This window comes from Neolamprologus brichardi, chromosome 17 (assembly GCF_056152115.1).
Source record: "Neolamprologus brichardi isolate AB-2024 chromosome 17, ASM5615211v1, whole genome shotgun sequence".
In the NCBI taxonomy this organism is placed as follows: Eukaryota; Metazoa; Chordata; class Actinopteri; order Cichliformes; family Cichlidae; genus Neolamprologus; species Neolamprologus brichardi.
Window position 1 is genome coordinate 4,678,338 of NC_142120.1, and position 22,723 is coordinate 4,701,060.

Sequence of the window (22,723 nt, forward strand, 5' to 3'; positions counted from 1 at the left end):
GAACAACAGAACGTAGCTGTCAAACAAAACCCAAACAGGCCTGACCCACCACAATATGAAACAGGGAAGTACCGCTGTGTAATCCATTTATTTCCACAAAGTAACTGTATTCTAAATACCACCTTTTTAAACGGTAACTGTAACGGAATACAGTTACTCATATTTTGTATTTTAAATACGTAACGGCGGTACATGTATTCCGTTACTCCCCAACACTGCCCACATACACATTTTATGAGTTTTTTTTTACTCAGAAGTACCACTGCAGGACTTGGTTATGCATTAGCAACAAAAAGTTTAATTTGAGCCTGAGAGGGTTAATGGTATTTCAGATTGAGTTTGTAAGATGTGTGGTCTTACTGATTCAAAATCAAAAACAGTTGTAGTTTTTCTGAATGGGCACGTTTTAGACAGGGGTGTAATCAAAGGAGGAAATGTGTCATTCATAGGAATAACACTACACCACTGTAATCTCTCACTTTTTTGTAGTTTGGTATCACCATGTTAATGGTTATTCATTTTTTGCATTTTACAAACTGAAAAAAGAAGAATACACCATATTTTTCTGATCAGTAAACTATTTGCTTTATTTGAGAGAAAGTAGATTCAGCATTACATGAAGAACAAAATTAACTTGATTATTAATCCAGACAACAGATTTTAATTTGAAAATCTAATGGATAAAATGTAAACTGATTGATTCTCAGCTATTTTGTTTGATGCACTTTTCAGGGCTACACCCACAGCTGGTGATATGCCTGTAGGTGTACTGCCTGGTAGATTGGTCATGGCACTGCAGAGTCACTGGTCTATTCTCTGAGCTCTGCTCCAGACAGCATACACTCTCCTGCATTAGCAGGGTGCCTTGTAACACCACCCTGTTGCAAGAGACAGATGGGAGGGGAGTGGAGTGAGATTGAGGAAAAGAACAGGATTTCAAATTTAGAAAAAGTATCTAAAATTCACATGTCGAAACTACTGCTCTTGACAGCTTCATTTAGTCTCACCTTGGCTGAGATGCACACTGACCCTGACACACAGGCATCTGTATGACAGTGGTACAGTTGTCAATGGTGATGTTAATGCTGGACATCCTAGCAGCGCATTTCTGAGTACCTGGAGTCGGAATAGACATAAAAGAAGAGTCAGTGTGATGAGTGTGACATTTAAGGGTTAAAATCATGCACTAATATAACCCAAAATACACTTATATGAATTAATATTTGCAGTGTAATTTGCTGTTTATGATGACCAAGACGGCTCGAATAAAAAAAGTCATAAAAGTACAAATGTCTATATAAATGAATGGGAGACAAGGTAAATCTGAAGATTCTAGGGTTGAAATTCTATAAAGAGTAAAAAGGTTCAGTGTAGCAAAGTTAGCATAAATTGCTTCAGTTTTTTCTTCACTTACATGTATAACAGCAGTGCTGGTCATCCCAAATTCTGTCCTCCTGCAAGACAAGAAAATAATACTAATGTTAAGCCACTCTGCTGAGCTTAGTCTTTAAACATTGGAATAAAAAAATAAGTCATAAGACACTCTAATCACACAAGTTAAAATACACTTTTCGTTGCAAGTCATGTACAATAAAGGGTAAATGCAGTAAAATATGTATTTATTATTACTGATTTTGCAGTTGCAGGATAACATTACCTCAGGGCAGCTTTGGTTGGGGCAGACTTTGGACTCAGTCTGAATGCCATCTTTGTTGCAGCTAAATGTCATGCAGGGACGGGCAGCATCTTTCCAGGTGTCTCCCAACTACATGTGCAAAGATAGAAAACATGGGCGGCCACTGTTGTTTACTTGTTGTACTCCAAATTTGAATTGATTTTCAAGGAGGAAAAAGAAATCTTTCTCAAGTAATGAAATGAAAAATTACACAGACTTTAAACACAACATACCTTGTATGTACGTCCATTATAACTGCATGTCTTCTCAACTGAAAAAGAACATTTAACAAATAATTGTTCCGTTAATACTGAATGAGTTAGCATTGGTGACTTCTGGTGGTGTTGTGGTGCACTTCAGGATACACTAACATCATTGCTGTCTATGGCTATAGGTGACACAAGTATCAGAGTAGCAGCAGCACAGCTCAGCTAATCCCTGCCTGTACACAGAAACAACTATGCTACTGTAGCTCACAACAGAAATTATTGTGACTTATTGTCTTTTAACCCTGTTTGAGACATTAATCTATGTCGCATTAAGCTAGTGTTTAGTGTCATTTAACACATTAACGGAAGGCCTGCAAACTTGTTCAGGAGGCAACTAAAGTAGCACCAAGTAATCTGCAGGAGCATGCCTTACTTTCCTGATGTCACATTTTTTGTAATGTTCACCACATATTTCATACGCAATTCTATCAGTTATTGCTTCAGTTCTGGCTGTTCGTAACATACACTAGCTATGAAAACACATATTGCATCATCTGGATCAGATGAAATATAAATTATTTAAACCTGAATAAATTAAAAACAGTGAAGAGTGAGTTCTTACCACACATGTGATCACCACAACAGGAGGTGTTCACCAAAACTTCATTGGGGCCACACAGAGGAACTGGCTTAGGAGGTTTTGGATAACACTGCTCCGTCCGAGTCTGGTTGTTGCATGAACAAAGGTTGCAATTGGACACCCACACCTCACCAGGCTGGAAGAGGGATACAAAATATTTCTAAATCCACGTATAGTCCATCATAGATGAGTTGTTTTGTTTTTTTAAACAGGTTTACATTTTAAACTGGTAAAAGAGACTTACAAATTTGGGTTCTCCGCTTGGTCCTTTGCAATCTGTAGGAGAAAACAAAATCAAAGGAACTCACTTGACTCACTTAATTTCATGTCTAAGAATTTAAACAAAGATCTCGACGTCATTATTGCCAATGTAGATGATTACTCACAGGCACAATCAGACACACAGAAATCTGAGTGAGGTCCACCTCTAGACAGGTTGTTGGGACAGAAACAACCTGCAATGCTCTTTTCAAGGGAAGCTCCGGGATAACGGACTCTGAACACCCAAACCAGAGAAAATATCTAAATAGTGAATATCTAGACAACCTGCACTGGATTGTGTAAGATGTGAAAGACAAGTATAAGAACATTCATTAGCTAAAAGTCAGGGTTTTTTTACCCTCCATGACAGAAGTCATCCTTGTTTTTCTGACATTCTCTATAGACCAGCCCAGACGGACACGGCATATCTGCAATGTGATCGAGGTCAATGAAGTTAGTAAGGTAACTGGAAGAATTTATCTAACACCTTTAATTGCTTGTTTCATGGCTTTACTGTACCAACTGTAAAACAAGAAAAGCTGCATACCACAGGCTCCATTAGTCAGTCCTCTCCAGGGAATACAGAAACCTGCATTTTTACATTCTTCTGCAGCTTGCGCTAAGATATTGCAAGAACCGTTTGAATTCAGGCAACAGTCAAGTTCGCAGTTCTTCTTCTGAAGGCTTAGATTCACATACTTGCTGCAATTTTCAAACACTCTGAAAAAAAAAACAGAATTGTATATTTTAAGCCAATCTTACCATAATATCTTTTTCTTGTCGTTGTTATTGCTGTTTGTTTGTTTTTCTTATCATTTATTACACAAATTCCCTGACCAGGAATGCATGTTAGTGTTTGGAGCTTACGGGTGGAGTAGCAGATTACATAATGGGCTTGGAGGGCAGGTGGTAGTAGGAAGTGGTGTATTAGTGGGTGCAGGAGTTGGCACAGAATAACAGGGGATGTCCTTTGGTTGAGAAATACAGGCTGGCTTCAGAGGATCGTCATACACCCAGTCATAGGCGGTTTTATCACAGCAACTGTCATTCTCCATCTGCTGTCCTTTACGGATACATGATGCTCCACCACATACACCGCAAAGTCCTTGGGTGTTGTTGACAAAATGCTCCATGGCCAGGTTCACCACCAGTGTGTAATACGGAGTGAGGGAGACAAAGGAGCGTAGTCCTGGGAGATGGATGAGCACTTTGTAGCCCCTGGCCTCAAACCTCAACCCATGCTTCTCATATGGTGGCTGTATGATCACATTGTTCATAGTAGCCTAAAGAAGAAGGATCGGTACCAAAATGTTGTTATAGTTACTGTATACAAAAATATACTGTAGGTTTAAATAAAAACAATTTTGAAGTAAAAGTATAATTACTATAATTAAAGTATAATTATCATGTAAGGACTCGTGGTATCACCCAGAGGAAAAAAATAGTTTTATATCCTACCTGTACTGCAAACAATTGGGGTATGATACGCAGTGTGGCTATATTGTTCTGATATCTCAGGATGATAGTTCTAGCACAGGAGCCATTGGTGCCTTGCAGACAGTAGTTGTCCACAGCAATAGTGAGATTATGCCGTAGTGACTGCTCTTCAGCCAGGATGTAAGAGCATTCATCCAGGAAATCAAATGTTACTCCTTGAAAAGAGATGTAGTGGTTTTCTCCATACAGCTCACAGTTACCTGGGAATGGTACAGCAAAGCATAAGAAATTATTTTATAAGATACTGGAGGAACACATTTATAAAACCAGAATTTGAAATAGGATAGCTTTTCTGGTCATGTCACTGCTTCCTATGCACTGTCACAAAATTTCCACAGGATACATTTTAACTGCTAGTTGTGGCAAAAGCTTAAGAGCTGAAGTCACAATTACGATAAGACCTACGTCAACTCTCTAGATGTCAAAGGTTTTTCAGTGATTTCTTCGTGTAATAATTTTCCAAGTGATTCATTGATCTATCCTATAATGCAGGGGTCGGCAACCTTTCTGATGATGAGTGCCATCTAAAATTTCCTCAGAAGTCAATGTGCCATATGATTGCCTTAGCAATAAATTTAATAACGCTCTGTATAATAATAATAATAATAATAATAATAATAATAATAATAATAATAATAATAATAATAATAATTGTTATTTATAAAGCGCCTTTTAAGACACCCAAGGACACTGTACAATAGATAAAACACATAACAGAACAATGACACAATGAAGAACAATAAAACAAAAGCACAAGATAAAATTAACAAACAGTGGGTTCACGGTGAATATGCAGATTTGAATAGATGGGTTTTGAGTTGAGATATTTAAACTGAGGAAGAGAACCAATGTTTCTTATATCTAGGGGTAGACAGTTCCACAGCCTGGGAGCAGAGCAGCTAAAAGCTCTGCTACCCATGGTGGTGAGGCGGAAGGAAGGCACAGAAAGCTGGATCGAAGAAGTAGATCGAAGAAGTAGATCGAAGAAGTAGATCGACGTGAGCGGGCAGAAAAGGTAGTGCTTAACAGGTCAGAAAGGTAAGGAGGTGCAAGGTTATGAATTGCCTTGAAGGTGAGCAGAAGAAGTTTGTATATTGTCCGGAATTTCACTGGGAGCCAGTAAAGTTCCTGAAGAACAGGGGTGATGTGCTGGTAAGAAATAGATAGAACGGGTGAGATTATTGATGTGAGATTTATAGGAAAGCGAACTGTCTAGGATGACACCAAGCTCTTAACTTGAGGAGAAGGGAAAACTGTGGAGTTATCAATATTGAGTGAGAAATGGTTCACCTTCAAAAGGTTGGATTTGGTGCCAACAAGGAGGATTACAGTTTTATCCTCATTGAGCTTTAGAAAATTAGAGCAAAACAACAATTTTAAATCGGATAGACATTCTGTAAGGGAAGAAGGTGGGAGGGAGGAATCAGGTCTGCAGGAGAGATATAACTGGGTGTCATCAGGAAAACAGTGAAAGTGAAGATCAAATATGTGGAAAATGGTGCCTAAAGGTAGGATGTATATTATGAAGAGAAGAGGGCCTAAGACTGAACCTTGGGGTACACCAGAAGTGACCGGGAATAGACGAGAGCGGAATGATTTCAGTTGAATAAACTGGGAGCGGTCAAGGAGATATGATTGAAACCAGCCCAGGGGTGTGTCAGAGATGAACTTGTATTTAGTATTTAGTAAGTATTTATTGTTATTGTTTGAGGTTGTTTGAGGTTGCATTAATAAACAATACATACACTATATATCTGACAAACAGCAGCAAAAAGGTATACCATAAAAATGTGTATGTAGAATTGTATCCCTGATAGATGTGCTAATTTCAGTCAATTCAAAATAAGGAAAAAATAATACTGACAATTGTAGTGGTAAAGAAAGATGAATCACCACTTACAGTCACATTTCCATGTTTCACAGCATCCATCAGAGACCTTTGTGGCACGCCTTCTGGGACAGGTGGGAATTGTAGTCTTTGGACAAGTCACTGGTGTCAAAACAATCTTCCCATTCATACAACTCTTATTGAAGCAGTCTTCTGTCCATGTCTCACCACAAGCCCAGCGTTTTTTATTCTTCAGGTCTCTACACTCACAGACTGCTTGGATTGTAGGCAAAATGTGGGAGACAGTAGAAATAGATCAGACTGAAACTTAGTTGGATAATGAAACAGAGTGACAGCTGGCATTACTGAAGAATAGAGTAACAGCAACACCAAATATGTAAACCTTACCCTGGGATGTGGAAGCTTGTGTTTGTGTTGATCCCGTGACAACAGATGTGAGCACAGTGACAGGAGTTTTAGCTGTAGATGACTGTGATGTGGAAATCTGTTCTGTAGTGGATTCAGTGCCATTGGTAGATGACTTGGTTGTGGATATCGTTTGATTAACATGTGTAGGATTTACTGTACTAATGGGGATGGATGGGGAAGTTGGAACATGTTCAGTAGTTGGTGAGTAACTGGTAATTGTTGTCAGTATTGTAGAAAAGGAGGGGGAAATTGTGGACCATGTTTCAGGGGTGGTTAAAGTAGCAACAGAAATTGGTGTAAAGGTGGTTTGTGGTTGTTCAGTAGAAACTGTGGTAGCAGTAGATGTTGTTGGTGTAAAGGTGGTTCTAGGTGATGTCGGCAATGTTCCACCAGTACCAGGTGTGCTGGACTGCTCAGCGGAGGTGATAGTTATTGTTGACCCTGTTCCAGGAGCACTTGATGTGACCAGTGTTGTTTGTTTAGAGGTCATGGTTGGCCTTGTTGATCCTGTTTCAATAGTGGGTGATGTAGCTGTTGTGGGAGCAGAGGAAGCAGTGGGAATTGTTGTTTTTCCTTCAGTGGTGAGGGAACTCATGGTAGTTTTCCCTGTAGAGGGGGAAGGTGGCGTTGTTTGTGGATTTTCAGTAGAAACTGTGGTAGCAGTAGATGTTGTTGGTGTAAAGGTGGTTCTAGGTGATGTGGGCAATGTTCCACCAGTACCAGGTGTGCTGGACTGCTCAGCGGAAGTGATAGGTATTGTTGACCCTGTTCCAGGAGCAGTTGATGTGACCAGTGTTGTTTTTTGAGAGGTCATGGTTGGACTTGTTGATCCTGTTTTAATAGTGGGTGATGTAGCTGTTGTGGGAGCAGAGGAAGCAGTGGGAATTGTTGTTTTTCCTTCAGTGGTGAGGGAACTCATTGTAGTTTTCCCTGTAGAGGGGGAAGGTGGCGTTGTTTGTGGATTTTCAGTAGAAACTGTGGTAGCAGTAGATGTTGTTGGTGTAAAGGTGGTTCTAGGTGATGTGGGCAATGTTCCACCAGTACCAGGTGTGCTGGACTGCTCAGCGGAAGTGATAGGTATTGTTGACCCTGTTCCAGGAGCAGTTGATGTGACCAGTGTTGTTTTTTGAGAGGTCATGGTTGGACTTGTTGATCCTGTTTTAATAGTGGGTGATGTAGCTGTTGTGGGAGCAGAGGAAGCAGTGGGAATTGTTGTTTTTCCTTCAGTGGTGAGGGGACTCATGGTAGTTTTCCCTGTAGAGGGGGAAGGTGGCGTTGTTTGTGGATTTTCAGTAGAAACTGTGGTAGCAGTAGATGTTGTTGGTGTAAAGGTGGTTCTAGGTGATGTGGGCAATGTTCCACCAGTACCAGGTGTGCTGGACTGCTCAGCGGAAGTGATAGGTATTGTTGACCCTGTTCCAGGAGCAGTTGATGTGAGCAGCGTTGTTTGTTTAGAGGTCATGGGTGGCATTGTTGATCCTGTTTCAATAGTGGGTGATGTAGCTGTTGTCGGAGCAGAGGAAGCAGTGGGAATTGTTGTTTTTCCTTCAGTGGTGAGGGAACTCATGGTAGTTTTCCCTGTAGAGGGGGAAGGTGGCGTTGTTTGTGGATTTTCAGTAGAAACTGTGGTAGCAGTAGATGTTGTTGGTGTAAAGGTGGTTCTAGGTGATGTGGGCAATGTTCCACCAGTACCAGGTGTGCTGGACTGCTCAGCGGAAGTGATAGGTATTGTTGACCCTGTTCCAGGAGCAGTTGATGTGAGCAGCGTTGTTTGTTTAGAGGTCATGGGTGGCATTGTTGATCCTGTTTCAATAGTGGGTGATGTAGCTGTTGTGGGAGCAGAGGAAGCAGTGGGAATTGTTGTTTTTCCTTCAGTGGTGAGGGAACTCATTGTAGTTTTCCCTGTAGAGGGGGAAGGTGGCGTTGTTTGTGGATTTTCAGTAGAAACTGTGGTAGCAGTAGATGTTGTTGGTGTAAAGGTGGTTCTAGGTGATGTGGGCAATGTTCCACCAGTACCAGGTGTGCTGGACTGCTCAGCGGAAGTGATAGGTATTGTTGACCCTGTTCCAGGAGCAGTTGATGTGAGCAGCGTTGTTTGTTTAGAGGTCATGGGTGGCATTGTTGATCCTGTTTCAATAGTGGGTGATGTAGCTGTTGTGGGAGCAGAGGAAGCAGTGGGAATTGTTGTTTTTCCTTCAGTGGTGAGGGAACTCATGGTAGTTTTCCCTGTAGAGGGGGAAGGTGGCGTTGTTTGTGGATTTTCAGTAGAAACTGTGGTAGCAGTAGATGTTGTTGGTGTAAAGGTGGTTCTAGGTGATGTGGGCAATGTTCCACCAGTACCAGGTGTGCTGGACTGCTCAGCGGAAGTGATAGGTATTGTTGACCCTGTTCCAGGAGCAGTTGATGTGAGCAGCGTTGTTTGTTTAGAGGTAATGGGTGGCATTGTTGATCCTGTTTCAATAGTGGGTGATGTAGCTGTTGTGGGAGCAGAGGAAGCAGTGGGAATTGTTGTTTTTCCTTCAGTGGTGAGGGAACTCATGGTAGTTTTCCCTGTAGAGGGGGAAGGTGGCGTTGTTTGTGGATTTTCAGTAGAAACTGTGGTAGCAGTAGATGTTGTTGGTGTAAAGGTGGTTCTAGGTGATGTGGGCAATGTTCCACCAGTACCAGGTGTGCTGGACTGCTCAGCGGAAGTGATAGGTATTGTTGACCCTGTTCCAGGAGCAGTTGATGTGAGCAGCGTTGTTTGTTTAGAGGTCATGGGTGGCATTGTTGATCCTGTTTCAATAGTGGGTGATGTAGCTGTTGTGGGAGCAGAGGAAGCAGTGGGAATTGTTGTTTTTCCTTCAGTGGTGAGGGAACTCATGGTAGTTTTCCCTGTAGAGGGGGAAGGTGGCGTTGTTTGTGGATTTTCAGTAGAAACTGTGGTAGCAGTAGATGTTGTTGGTGTAAAGGTGGTTCTAGGTGATGTGGGCAATGTTCCACCAGTACCAGGTGTGCTGGACTGCTCAGCGGAAGTGATAGGTATTGTTGACCCTGTTCCAGGAGCAGTTGATGTGAGCAGCGTTGTTTGTTTAGAGGTCATGGGTGGCATTGTTGATCCTGTTTCAATAGTGGGTGATGTAGCTGTTGTGGGAGCAGAGGAAGCAGTGGGAATTGTTGTTTTTCCTTCAGTGGTGAGGGAACTCATGGTAGTTTTCCCTGTAGAGGGGGAAGGTGGCGTTGTTTGTGGATTTTCAGTAGAAACTGTGGTAGCAGTAGATGTTGTTGGTGTAAAGGTGGTTCTAGGTGATGTGGGCAATGTTCCACCAGTACCAGGTGTGCTGGACTGCTCAGCGGAAGTGATAGGTATTGTTGACCCTGTTCCAGGAGCAGTTGATGTGAGCAGCGTTGTTTGTTTAGAGGTCATGGGTGGCATTGTTGATCCTGTTTCAATAGTGGGTGATGTAGCTGTTGTCGGAGCAGAGGAAGCAGTTGGAACTGTTGTTTGTCCTTCAGTTGTGAGGGAACTCATGGTAGTTTTCCCTGTAGAGGGGGAAGGTGGCGTTGTTTGTGGATTTTCAGTAGAAACTGTGGTAGCAGTAGATGTTGTTGGTGTAAAGGTGGTTCTAGGTGATGTGGGCAATGTTCCACCAGTACCAGGTGTGCTGGACTGCTCAGCGGAAGTGATAGGTATTGTTGACCCTGTTCCAGGAGCAGTTGATGTGAGCAGCGTTGTTTGTTTAGAGGTCATGGGTGGCATTGTTGATCCTGTTTCAATAGTGGGTGATGTAGCTGTTGTCGGAGCAGAGGAAGCAGTTGGAACTGTTGTTTGTCCTTCAGTTGTGAGGGAACTCATGGTAGTTTTCCCTGTAGAGGGGGAAGGTGGCGTTGTTTGTGGATTTTCAGTAGAAACTGTGGTAGCAGTAGATGTTGTTGGTGTAAAGGTGGTTCTAGGTGATGTGGGCAATGTTCCACCAGTACCAGGTGTGCTGGACTGCTCAGCGGAAGTGATAGGTATTGTTGACCCTGTTCCAGGAGCAGTTGATGTGAGCAGCGTTGTTTGTTTAGAGGTCATGGGTGGCATTGTTGATCCTGTTTCAATAGTGGGTGATGTAGCTGTTGTCGGAGCAGAGGAAGCAGTTGGAACTGTTGTTTGTCCTTCAGTTGTGAGGGAACTCATGGTAGTTTTCCCTGTAGAGGGGGAAGGTGGCGTTGTTTGTGGATTTTCAGTAGAAACTGTGGTAGCAGTAGATGTTGTTGGTGTAAAGGTGGTTCTAGGTGATGTGGGCAATGTTCCACCAGTACCAGGTGTGCTGGACTGCTCAGCGGAAGTGATAGGTATTGTTGACCCTGTTCCAGGAGCAGTTGATGTGAGCAGCGTTGTTTGTTTAGAGGTCATGGGTGGCATTGTTGATCCTGTTTCAATAGTGGGTGATGTAGCTGTTGTCGGAGCAGAGGAAGCAGTTGGAACTGTTGTTTGTCCTTCAGTTGTGAGGGAACTCATGGTAGTTTTCCCTGTAGAGGGGGAAGGTGGCGTTGTTTGTGGATTTTCAGTAGAAACTGTGGTAGCAGTAGATGTTGTTGGTGTAAAGGTGGTTCTAGGTGATGTGGGCAATGTTCCACCAGTACCAGGTGTGCTGGACTGCTCAGCGGAAGTGATAGGTATTGTTGACCCTGTTCCAGGAGCAGTTGATGTGAGCAGCGTTGTTTGTTTAGAGGTAATGGGTGGCATTGTTGATCCTGTTTCAATAGTGGGTGATGTAGCTGTTGTCGGAGCAGAGGAAGCAGTTGGAACTGTTGTTTGTCCTTCAGTTGTGAGGGAACTCGTTGTAGTTTTCCCTGTAGAGGGGGAAGGTGGCGTTGTTTGTGGATTTTCAGTAGAAACTGTGGTAGCAGTAGATGTTGTTGGTGTAAAGGTGGTTCTAGGTGATGTGGGCAATGTTCCACCAGTACCAGGTGTGCTGGATTGCTCAGCCGAAGTGATAGGTATTGTTGACCCTGTTCCAGGAGCAGTTGATGTGACCAGTGTTGTTTTTTGAGAGGTCATGGTTGGACTTGTTGATCCTGTTTTAATAGTGGGTGATGTAGCTGTTGTGGGAGCAGAGGAAGCAGTGGGAATTGTTGTTTTTCCTTCAGTGGTGAGGGAACTCATGGTAGTTTTCCCTGTAGAGGGGGAAGGTGGCGTTGTTTGTGGATTTTCAGTAGAAACTGTGGTAGCAGTAGATGTTGTTGGTGTAAAGGTGGTTCTAGGTGATGTGGGCAATGTTCCACCAGTACCAGGTGTGCTGGACTGCTCAGCGGAAGTGATAGGTATTGTTGACCCTGTTCCAGGAGCAGTTGATGTGAGCAGCGTTGTTTGTTTAGAAGTCATGGGTGGCATTGTTGATCCTGTTTCAATAGTGGGTGGTGTAGCTGTTGCCGGAGCAGAGGAAGCAGTTGGAACTGTTGTTTTTCCTTCAGTTGTGAGGGAACTCGTTGCAGTTTTCCCTGTAGAGAGGGACGTTGTTGATGTTGGTCGTGTTGTTTCAGTAGAGTCTGTGGTAGCAGTAGGCGTTTTTGTAAAACCAGGTGTCGTAATTTGTGTAGAGGTACTTGTGAATGTTGTTGGACCTTTTGTAGTGGTAGTGATAGCTGACATATTTCCAGTTGTCGTCACAAATACAGTTGAAAGCATAGTATCTTCTCTCGTAGTTGAAGATGTTGGTTTGAGAGTTGTCGTAGCAGGTTCTGTCGTTGTTAGAGGCGGAGGAGGTGTGAGGTAACTCGTTGTAGTTTTCCCTGTAGAGGGGGACGTTGTTGATGTTGGTCGTGTTGTTTCAGTAGAGACTGTGGTAGCAGTAGGTGTTTTTGTAAGACCAGGTGTCGTAATTTTTGTAGCTGAAGATGTTGGTTTGAGAGTTGTTGTAGCAGGTTCTGTCGTTGTTAGAGGTGGAGGAGGTGTGAGGTAACTCGTTGTAGTTTTCCCTGTAGAGGGGGACGTTGTTGATGTTGGTCGTGTTGTTTCAGTAGAGACTGTGGTAGCAGTAGGTGTTTTTGTAAGACCAGGTGTCGTAATTTTTGTAGATGAAGATGTTGGTTTGAGAGTTGTTGTAGCAGGTTCTGTCGTTGTTAGAGGTGGAGGAGGTGTGAGGTAACTCGTTGTAGTTTTCCCTGTAGAGGGGGACGTTGTTGATGTTGGTCGTGTTGTTTCAGTAGAGACTGTGGTAGCAGTAGGTGTTTTTGTAAGACCAGGTGTCGTAATTTTTGTAGATGAAGATGTTGGTTTGAGAGTTGTTGTAGCAGGTTCTGTCGTTGTTAGAGGTGGAGGAGGTGTGAGGTAACTCGTTGTAGTTTTCCCTGTAGAGGGGGACGTTGTTGATGTTGGTCGTGTTGTTTCAGTAGAGACTGTGGTAGCAGTAGGTGTTTTTGTAAGACCAGGTGTCGTAATTTTTGTAGATGAAGATGTTGGTTTGAGAGTTGTTGTAGCAGGTTCTGTCGTTGTTAGAGGCGGAGGAGGTGTGAGGTAACTCGTTGTAGTTTTCCCTGTAGAGGGGGACGTTGTTGATGTTGGTCGTGTTGTTTCAGTAGAGACTGTGGTAGCAGTAGGTGTTTTTGTAAGACCAGGTGTCGTAATTTTTGTAGATGAAGATGTTGGTTTGAGAGTTGTTGTAGCAGGTTCTGTCGTTGTTAGAGGTGGAGGAGGTGTGAGGTAACTCGTTGTAGTTTTCCCTGTAGAGGGGGACGTTGTTGATGTTGGTCGTGTTGTTTCAGTAGAGACTGTGGTAGCAGTAGGTGTTTTTGTAAGACCAGGTGTCGTAATTTTTGTAGATGAAGATGTTGGTTTGAGAGTTGTTGTAGCAGGTTCTGTCGTTGTTAGAGGCGGAGGAGGTGTGAGGTAACTCGTTGTAGTTTTCCCTGTAGAGGGGGACGTTGTTGATGTTGGTCGTGTTGTTTCAGTAGAGACTGTGGTAGCAGTAGGTGTTTTTGTAAGACCAGGTGTCGTAATTTTTGTAGATGAAGATGTTGGTTTGAGAGTTGTTGTAGCAGGTTCTGTCGTTGTTAGAGGCGGAGGAGGTCCTGTTAAACATAGCTGATAGTAAGTACTTCTGCTTTCAAGCAGTTCAGAAAGGCATAGTTAATCTGAAATACTATCAATTACTTGTAAACAAGCTGTAACCAAATATCATTCAATATTTCACAAAAGGATTTTAATTTCTATTCTGAAATTACTTTCATATTTGTACAATATAAATCAGCATTCATTTTATTAATAGTTTATTTATATTGAATGTATCTCATACTTACCACAACTGAATGTCCCATTTTTACAGGAGCTGTTTAAAACAAAAGAGTAAATAAGAATAACCAATTGTTAATAAAGCTTTACATGTAGTAAATTAAATATATACCAGTGTTTGTGTGTGTGTTTGTGTGTGTGTGTGTGTTGTGTTCAACTTACCACTGAAAAGAGTTTATCAACACCACTTCTCCTGGTTGAACAACAGTGTTATTGAAATAACAAGAGCAGCCCATAATTGTGGTGCATCCACCTACATTCTCATCATAGTATGGTCTCTCCTTTGGACATCTCGGGTAACAACCTGTTTTATTAAGAAATGTGTTCCTATATTATCAATTGTTTTTGTACACATTATTCAAATCAAACAATATTTAAAATCTTTAAAAGTTTGATTATTTAGTCATTGTTCAAAAATACAAGAATATTAAAAATTGATTTATGCCAAGCAACTACGGTGGCAGAAAATGTATGTGAACCATTGAAATTTTACACTATACCTTAAAACAACAAAGTAACAAAATAAAAGACTGCCGAGCATTATTTTGTCTTTGATAATTGAAATTTTCTATCTCTCAATTAGACTATTAGAACGTTATTGAAAAATTAAAAAATTATAAAGTAGCATTTGGATATTCATTCAGATATTCATTTTGATTTAGTACCATGATTATGCTCCCAAGAGGTAAGCCTCCAGTTTTTATATCTGCTAAAATATATTGGAAATTCAGAGTGGATCTTTCAAATCCCACAATTCTAAAAGGTTTAAATAGTGTTTATTGTTGTTTAATGTATTTGAACATAACTGAGAAGTTTGCTTACCTTCAAGCTTGTGTCTAAGGATTCCTTTGCCACAGGTTCTCATCTTACCACAGGCGTCATAGTGCCAGATACTTTGGCCTGGTTTGTTGTAGTAATCACAGTAAATGGCTGAAGATTTAAGTTGAACAGTTTATTGAGAGAATAAGTGAACAATAATTATAGACTAAGTTATATTTTCTGTTTACAATTTCAATAATTATCTAATCTTGTATGAATCGGATTCTTCATTATATTCAGTGATTTTGTTTTTATTAAGTACATAGGCCACACTGCCTTCCAGGTGTCATTAAGACCAAGTGTATTTAAAAATAAGAATAAATTGACTTAAAATATAACCATTGCACATATAATGTAAACCAAGCGTGTAAAACAATTAGAATTAAAATTAAGCACATACATTGTAAGGTATGTGTCACAATAATCAACTCTTTAATCAGAAAGTTATGTCAAAAAAAAAAACTTCCCTGCTGATAGCTACAGAATTATATCTAGAAGAAGACTCCTAACTTACGACACAGGTCAGGTGTTCTCCACTTTACACAGACATCCTGGCCACTGCAGGCCTCTGCATAAGCTGCCACAGCTGTGCAGTAGCCCAGGAACTTCCCTTCAAACTCACAGGAGCAGGACTCAAGTAAGCAAGCCTGATAGTAAGGATTTGGGTCCACCTGGGGATTTGAGAACATCCAGAATAGATGTTTTATTGGCATGTTTGAAAACTCTCTGCAAATGCTGATTACAACCAGTAGTTGTGAGGTAGAATATTGCACTAGAACTGGATAAAAATATTTGTGACAATTCATGTGGTTTATTTTCCTTAGCGGTTAATGGTATGTAGAACATGTAAACCACATACTTTCAGATGACAGTCTTTGAAAGTGTCTCCTTTAATAATCATACAGCGCCGCTGGGCCCAGGCTGAGCAGTAGGAGTTGCGATCACATGGAAATATATCAGCAGTTACATCAGAACAAGGAGGAGTGGCTGCCTTCCAGCTGTTTCCAAAGGTCATCGGACTGGATCCCACTGAAAACAGATTTAGGTTTGTTACATACCATGACTATCTAGTATCAACGTATTATAAATGAGAGAGAAAGCTAATTCACCTGTTGAGCTTCTTATCTGTAGGTCGTTCATCTCATTGGAGTCAAAATTCCCACAAAGTCCACACACTTTATTCTGCAGGTAAGAGTTTTTAAGTATTCAGTAATGAGATGTAAGTATGTATTTTATGATACAATTTGATATTGTAGAAAACATGCATGTCAAAATTCTGATATTGCCAAATGCACTACACAGACAAATATTTTTAAAATCACGGAGCAAAATAAGATTCCCATTCCTCACCCTCCAGTTTTCATGCAGCTTTATGGTGAGCCGTGTGTGTTTGTCCCAGATGAGAGTGATCCCGCTGCTCGGCACTGACACTATGATATAGAGTCCCACAGTGTCGATACTGTAAAGTGAATCTTCCTGCAGAGTCCAGCCTTGCTGCAGACGTTTAGTCACCTTCATGTCACTCAGAGTCAGGGTTACTTTGCCCTTGATGGAGCAAGTAGAAGAGTTACAATTCATAGTATTTCATTATTTAAAATTGTCATTAGCAATTTCATGAAACGAAATGAATGATAGAATTAACATCTTCATGTATTAATGACTCTTCTTCAATTCAGTCTCATTCCCATCAGACAGAATGTGCAATGAAACTTAACATTGCAAATGAGTGCGTTGATTACAAATAATTAAAAATAGAGTTTATCAAATCAATCAAAGGAGAGAGTACTTTCAAATCAATAACCTGACAAATTTATCACAGTAATTGTCACAAACCTGCAAGTCCAGGACAATGACGCGAGAGCAGGTCAGCACCTCTTCACAGCAGGGTACACTCTCCACTCTGACAGAAAATGTGCCCTTTCTATTTCCACAGTAATCCTGAAGTAAAATAAATCAATATAAAAGCAGAGTTACACTGAATAATGCTTTTATGCGAAATGCATTTGGTTAATGTGCGATCTCAGGGAGAGTTCTGTAAGGTACGATAATGGTAGTTTAAATGGAACATGTAAGAAATAGAATAAATGAAAGAAACACACATTTTTTACTTTAATTATATTAAATTCTAATCATGAAAAGTTTACATGTTTGAATTCAAACATCCAAACCAGGGTTTGAGTTGGTGTAATTCCCTGACATCTGGTAAAGTTGATCAGATTTTAAATGCTTATTTGGCCCATAGAATGAATAGAATGTCATGTAAACTACGTTGCAATGTGTTGTCTCACCTCTACAAGTGTGTACTGACAGTGTCCACTGAAGCGATACCATTTAGAGTCAAAGGTCTGATAATGTCCATTTCCATAGACTTGACATGTCCCGGGACACGGTTCATTTTTGCAGCGCCACTGACCCTGACCACAGACACTGTAAGACAGGTAACCATAAGAGTTTAAGGATGAACTAAATGTTGTCAGTTAAATAGTAAAGTGCCACTTATGAGTGTGTTACCATTTTTTACAGTTGGATTTTACAGTCTCTCCTGCCCTGAAGACTTTACCACTGTACACACAGGTGCAGTTGTTCCTTGATACACAGTTTCCATAGTGATCTTCATACTGATTACGTGGGCAGTAACAGCCACTCTCACAATCCTTTTTGGCAAACTGAAAATCACATGCAATAATCTTTGACTCATTAAAACCCAATAATTTCAACCAATAAACACTTTCTTAACATAGATAAGCAGATAATGATGTCTACATATGAACATGTGTTGACTCACAAGTGGTTTGCTGAGGCTGCCACAAGTTTTCTGAGCTGTCTTAATCGGGTTTTCTGAGCAGTGCACACAAACTTTGCCTTTCTTGCAGCCTGATAAAATCATTATTAAAATTATTAAGACAAAATTACAACAATGTAACACTTTTCCATTTTAAGTCCTAGATCCACCATCTAGCAAATCATCAAATTTAATAACTTTAAACTTTACGGAGGTTGTAATTTTTCCTTTTTTTGATACATTTGTAGTGCTGTTTTCATTAAAATGCAACATACAATCATTTTGTATGATTGGGTTTGTGGTGTTGTTAAATTATACACAATCACGTCATCTTTTTAAAGAAAAATATACACATAACACTTATAATCCATAAAAATAAATAAATTAGGTTTAAAGGGTGTAGCAAGCAAAAAGTATTATTTTAGGATGGTTAAAATAGAAAAATATAGACTCACCACAATCCTTAGAACATTTCAGTTTTCCATTTTTACAGAGGCTGAAACAGACAAAATATTTGTAAAGAAAAATGTATGTTAATTTAATATAAATGACATCATAGACATCACATCAATATAGTAAAATATTCAAATGTGCAGCTCACCACTGTCGCCCATCTATAGCAACTGGACCTGGAGGTGTTATACCACCCGTGTGGTGGCATACACACTCTGACTTTGGGGTGCAGGTGTTTTCTTGATTCAGATATGTTCCTTTGGGGCAGCCACATCCCTCCACGGGAAAATCATCCACTTTACAGCAAAAACCACGGCCAGACAGGGAGCGGCATGTACTGTTGCAAGCACGTAAGTTGTAGGAGAATTCTTGGTTCTTTGGACATGTCAGAGCTGTGACACGACATTGGGGATAGCAGTGTTATCAGGTATCTAAATGAATGTCTTAATCTTGTCTCTTTTTAAGAAAAGGTCTAAACTAAAATGTTTGAAGATATTAAAAGAATAAGTGAACATGTTTATGTAGTATATGAACCCTTACTGCATTTGGTAGTCTTCCTCCAGTTACCAACAAAAAACCCCAGACTTGCACAAGCTTTTGCGTAGCTGGCTAAAGCAATGCACAAGCACCTCTGCACATTGCTGCCACAATTACAGGTTCTTTGAATACAGGCCTGCCAACAAAAGTCATCTTAACATTAATAAGTCAAATAAACTTATGGAAACATGCTTATAACTCAATAGTTATGCTTACTGTGTGGTACTGATCAGGTGGTAAGTGGCGATGGCACTTAGCAAATATTCCAGTTGGGTCAGTCAGCACAGAGCACTTTTCGTCAGCAAATATTTCTGAAAGAACAAAACAAACGATTTATATTGTCTCTATCTATCTATGAAATCAAGGGTCAACGTCATGATCCAGCCAGATGTCAAGGTGAATTTATAATTCAGTATTATCCTATCTCTGTACTGCAGTCTTTTCAGTTTTTGTCATAGTTAAAATAGAAAGTGGTACCATTGTGAGTGTTGATGCAGGTGCTGGGTATGTTCACTGCACAAGCGCCCAGACTCCAGGACAGAGCAAAAGGCTGAGCCGAATTCTCAATGATCCCACCGCTGCTGGTGAAGTCATCTGTGCTGTCACTGTTGTCGTTGCCACAAAGACCTGAACGACAGACTGACTGGTAAAAGCGGAACATGCCAGCAACGATAGTGTTAAATGGATTTTGGGCATTTTGTTTCTAACCTGAAATGATGTCTTTGTGTTTTGTAGGAGCAGCGATGTAGAGCTGGATTTCAGGTGACATCTGGACTTGGATCTTAATATCTGACAATGTTACGACTAGTACATACATGGAGGACTGCCAAAACACCTCTGCATAATCTGAAAGTGATAAGTAAGAGCCTTTGTAATTGAGTTAACAAATGGCTTATGGAATGTATGAATTACAAGGTTTCTATTTACCAGTCTTCTGAGATTCTGTAATTTCTTGGTCTCCAAATGTAACCACACCGTCTTTGAATGTATACTTTTCCTGAAAATAAAAAAGGGGCATTTATAGTTAAGTTTTCACATCTTTTATGTTATTTAAATGTCAAGTTGTTTTGAAATCATTGATCAAAGACAAGCTGTACCTGATAACCCTGGAGAACAATGTTTTTCAATGATGCATCCTTTTCAGAAAACTGAATAACTACTGTCCAGTTGAAACCCTGCATGTTGCAATAAATAAATTACACAGCAGTCAGTATTGCACAACAGGCAAAGTAAGGTATATGTTGCATAATATGGAGGAGGGCAAATTACCTGAAATGCTAAGTATGTACATTTACCAGGCACAACATATTGCTTGCCATCAAATGTTGTCACAAACTGGCCTTCAATTAAACATTTTGATGGACAGAAGTTCTCAGAGCAACGCCACCGTCCACCTTCACACAAGCTAGGGATAGGTTTAAAGAAAAAATGAAATCTTGTGATGCACAATGGAAACTATGAAACCACGCACACTATATATAGAAATACTTACCATGACTGACATTTGGTGCTACGTGTTTCTCCGGTTGAATAGGTTTTCCCAGCAAATACACAGGGGCATTGGGACAGACTCACACAGCGGTAGCCATCCAAGTGATTGTTAAGTACCTTGCCTACATGCACGTTAAGTATAGCCTTAATATGCAGGTAAATTATAAAGCCACATAAATTAATTCTCCTATTCAGTGCTCACCCTCTGGGCAGACACAGGAGCCGGTGATATCCTGGCTGGTCAGTTGGGATTTAGGGTTGGAGCAGCTGGGTAGAAAGGCAGTACCTTCTTCGTTATAAACCAAGTCTCCAGGGCAAGTTGGCTTAGCTGCAGGCAGCCACAAAGACAAACAATTACATCTACTCATAACTGAAGGAAATATAAGCTGAGTCAAGGTAATTCACTTTTTAAAGAAGAATTTATTTTTAATAGCTGATCTGATAATGAAAAAAATACAAAAATCACCTACCACATTTGGTTACGGTTGTCCATTTGCTCCAAAAATCATTTGTTTTCCCACAAAGTGAAGCAATCTCTTTGAAGAAAGAACAACGGACGTGTTCATTTTTTTCATAGCTGTAAAGGCTCTTGTAGCAGAGCTGAAGGTAACGAGGCCATCTTGATTGCAGGGAGTCTTTGATGTTGGAAAATATTTCATTGCATACCTGCAAATATCATCAGAGCAACCATCTGAGCATATGCACCAGTTGAAGCATACAATGATTAAACACAGTCAGGAGTGTCAACTGATTTATTTCTTCTGCTTTTTTTCCAGGTTTAGCAGGTGACAAAAATGCAAAGCAGCAGAACTTACTGAATTAGGAGCTGGGATCGAATCTTTGGTTTGACACGTGTCGTCAGGGAGCACGCTCTCTCTGATCAACTCCTGCTCATCACCTTAATTCACAAAAAGATACATTCTTAATCAAGCAGATGTGCAAATAAACCATCTGTTACTGATACCAATTATTTATACTATCCATAATGCTTTTGTAAACATCACAGCTTCCTTTAGCCTTATTTAAATTACAAAAAAACCCATCTATTTACCAGTTACATTGTATTTTCCACACAGTCCACTCATGTCGGTGCTCAGCTCTTGCTCCAGCTCAACCTGAAGAGGAGATCATTGAGCAACTTTAGGTGTAATAAAGATTTTTATTGTTTAAATCCATGTACCTGCATTTAGGATTTCTCCTGCAGTAATATGAATGCTCTCACCCAAAGAGTGTCTATTCCTCCAGGTACGCTGCGCCAGGTTATGGAAAGAGGCAGCAATGAGCTCCTCAGTTTAGTGTAGATGCCGTACCGAAAAATATGCTGGTAGGTCTGATCGTATGGAAGGGAGACACTGTAAAGATACAGGGGCATCAATTTTGCAGCCTGTGAAAATTCAGCCATCACATTTGCTACCTTTATTCCTTCGGACATAAAAATCAGTTGGATACTTTTATCATGAGGGAAAAAAACCTGAGAGGTTCGTCCGAGAAAACATATTCTTGTCTCAGACAGCAGATAAGAAACAATGCAAAAAGCAGATAATAACAGCTTTAAACTGAGGTTTAACACTGACACTTGCAGATGATTATATTTAAATGGACACAAAATCATATTATGAATGAACACATCAGGCATGAGTTCTTTTTTTGCCTTCTGTGTAGCCACGATTTCTCACACACACGCAATGTCTAGATCCGGGTCCAAACCTTTTGTTCTCAACCAGGATGCTTCCATTCTGCAGAATAGTCGTGACTTTGTTGATGATGATCTCGACTTGCACCACTAGGCCGTCGTTCCCTCGACGTATAGAGATGTCACATTCAACTCGATTCTGGGTGAACCGAGTCAGGGTGAAGGGACAATTGGAATGCACATAGAATCCTGAACCTTGGAAAGGTTTGACGACTCCACTGCTGTATGTCCTGCAAATGTCTGATCACAAGAAAGGTGTGAATTTACTGAAGCTCAATAATAAAGCAATAAATCACTTCACTCATTTTATTATGCCAAAAAATATGAATTTAAAAAGTAGCACCACTGTTATGCTTGACAAAATTGTGATTTGCAATACTACCCTACCTACAAATACTGACATTCTTCAGAGATTACCACCTCTGCAATTTCTCTGCACTAGAAAACCCAACCGTGTTTCCTTTTTTATCATATAGTATATTAGAGGATGTCACAAACATCATCATCACCTAACTATGTCAGTAGTTTGCATCAATTAAAAAGCTATAGATTAATCAAGATCTAGCACTTGTATACAAATTTTGCATGCTTACATTTCTGAGTTTCACGTGTCACAGAGCCACTGGTCCCCAAAACCAATGAAACTACGGAAAGGCAGAGAGCCAGCAACCATCTCTGTAAGGTCATGCTTGCTGCCTGTTGCTCCCAAGCTGCAGGTGCAACCAGGAAGGCATGCACAGTCAGCCTGGGACAGGGCTTATATATGCTGTGTCTACACTCATACACTGCCTGAGGGACCACACACTCACTATAATACACTCACACGTTTCCATCACTCAAGGGCACGTTACTTTGACTTACAATCATTTCCTGGAGATCGCAGCTGACCTTAATCGTAAGTATTAATTGCTCTACTCTCCATGTGCTGTTTTCAAAATGTAATACATAAAATAAAATGTAATGATTTATTTAATTTACTTGTCCCCAAATCATTTTTGTAGATAGATTTGTCTTCCCTTAAAATTGGCAAAACTACCCACACAGCATTTTTTGATGAAAAAATATAGAACAATTAAATGCAATTAATAAAGAAAAAACAAATCTTTAAACAGTGGGAGAAAAAATTAAAACAGGGATCCTGGAAAGTGCGATTG

At 40.5% G+C, this 22,723-nt stretch overlaps 1 protein-coding gene across 1 annotated transcript; it reads right to left on the minus strand.

The window, feature by feature from the left end:
- Positions 1-560: 560 nt before the first annotated feature.
- On the minus strand, positions 561-22,284 carry LOC102793984 (uncharacterized). Its single transcript, XM_087831022.1, has 42 exons — positions 22,163-22,284; positions 21,584-21,809; positions 21,099-21,228; positions 20,928-20,991; positions 20,692-20,774; positions 20,347-20,542; positions 20,079-20,204; positions 19,878-19,998; positions 19,655-19,790; positions 19,483-19,560; positions 19,313-19,382; positions 19,094-19,231; positions 18,863-19,012; positions 18,602-18,696; positions 18,389-18,521; positions 17,997-18,240; positions 17,851-17,891; positions 17,399-17,487; positions 17,125-17,279; positions 16,902-17,040; positions 16,447-16,551; positions 15,964-16,158; positions 15,723-15,795; positions 15,473-15,642; positions 15,128-15,284; positions 14,617-14,724; positions 13,957-14,098; positions 13,803-13,831; positions 6,519-13,574; positions 6,183-6,383; positions 4,244-4,482; positions 3,653-4,068; positions 3,333-3,505; positions 3,144-3,213; positions 2,911-3,020; positions 2,769-2,800; positions 2,507-2,660; positions 1,909-1,946; positions 1,658-1,765; positions 1,415-1,454; positions 1,008-1,116; positions 561-878 (listed from the first exon to the last, which is right to left on the minus strand). The coding sequence occupies exons 1-42, from the start codon at positions 22,254-22,256 to the stop codon at positions 704-706; spliced, it is 12,408 nt and encodes a 4,135-aa protein (XP_087687148.1). The 5' UTR covers positions 22,257-22,284; the 3' UTR covers positions 561-703.
- Positions 22,285-22,723: the final 439 nt, after the last annotated feature.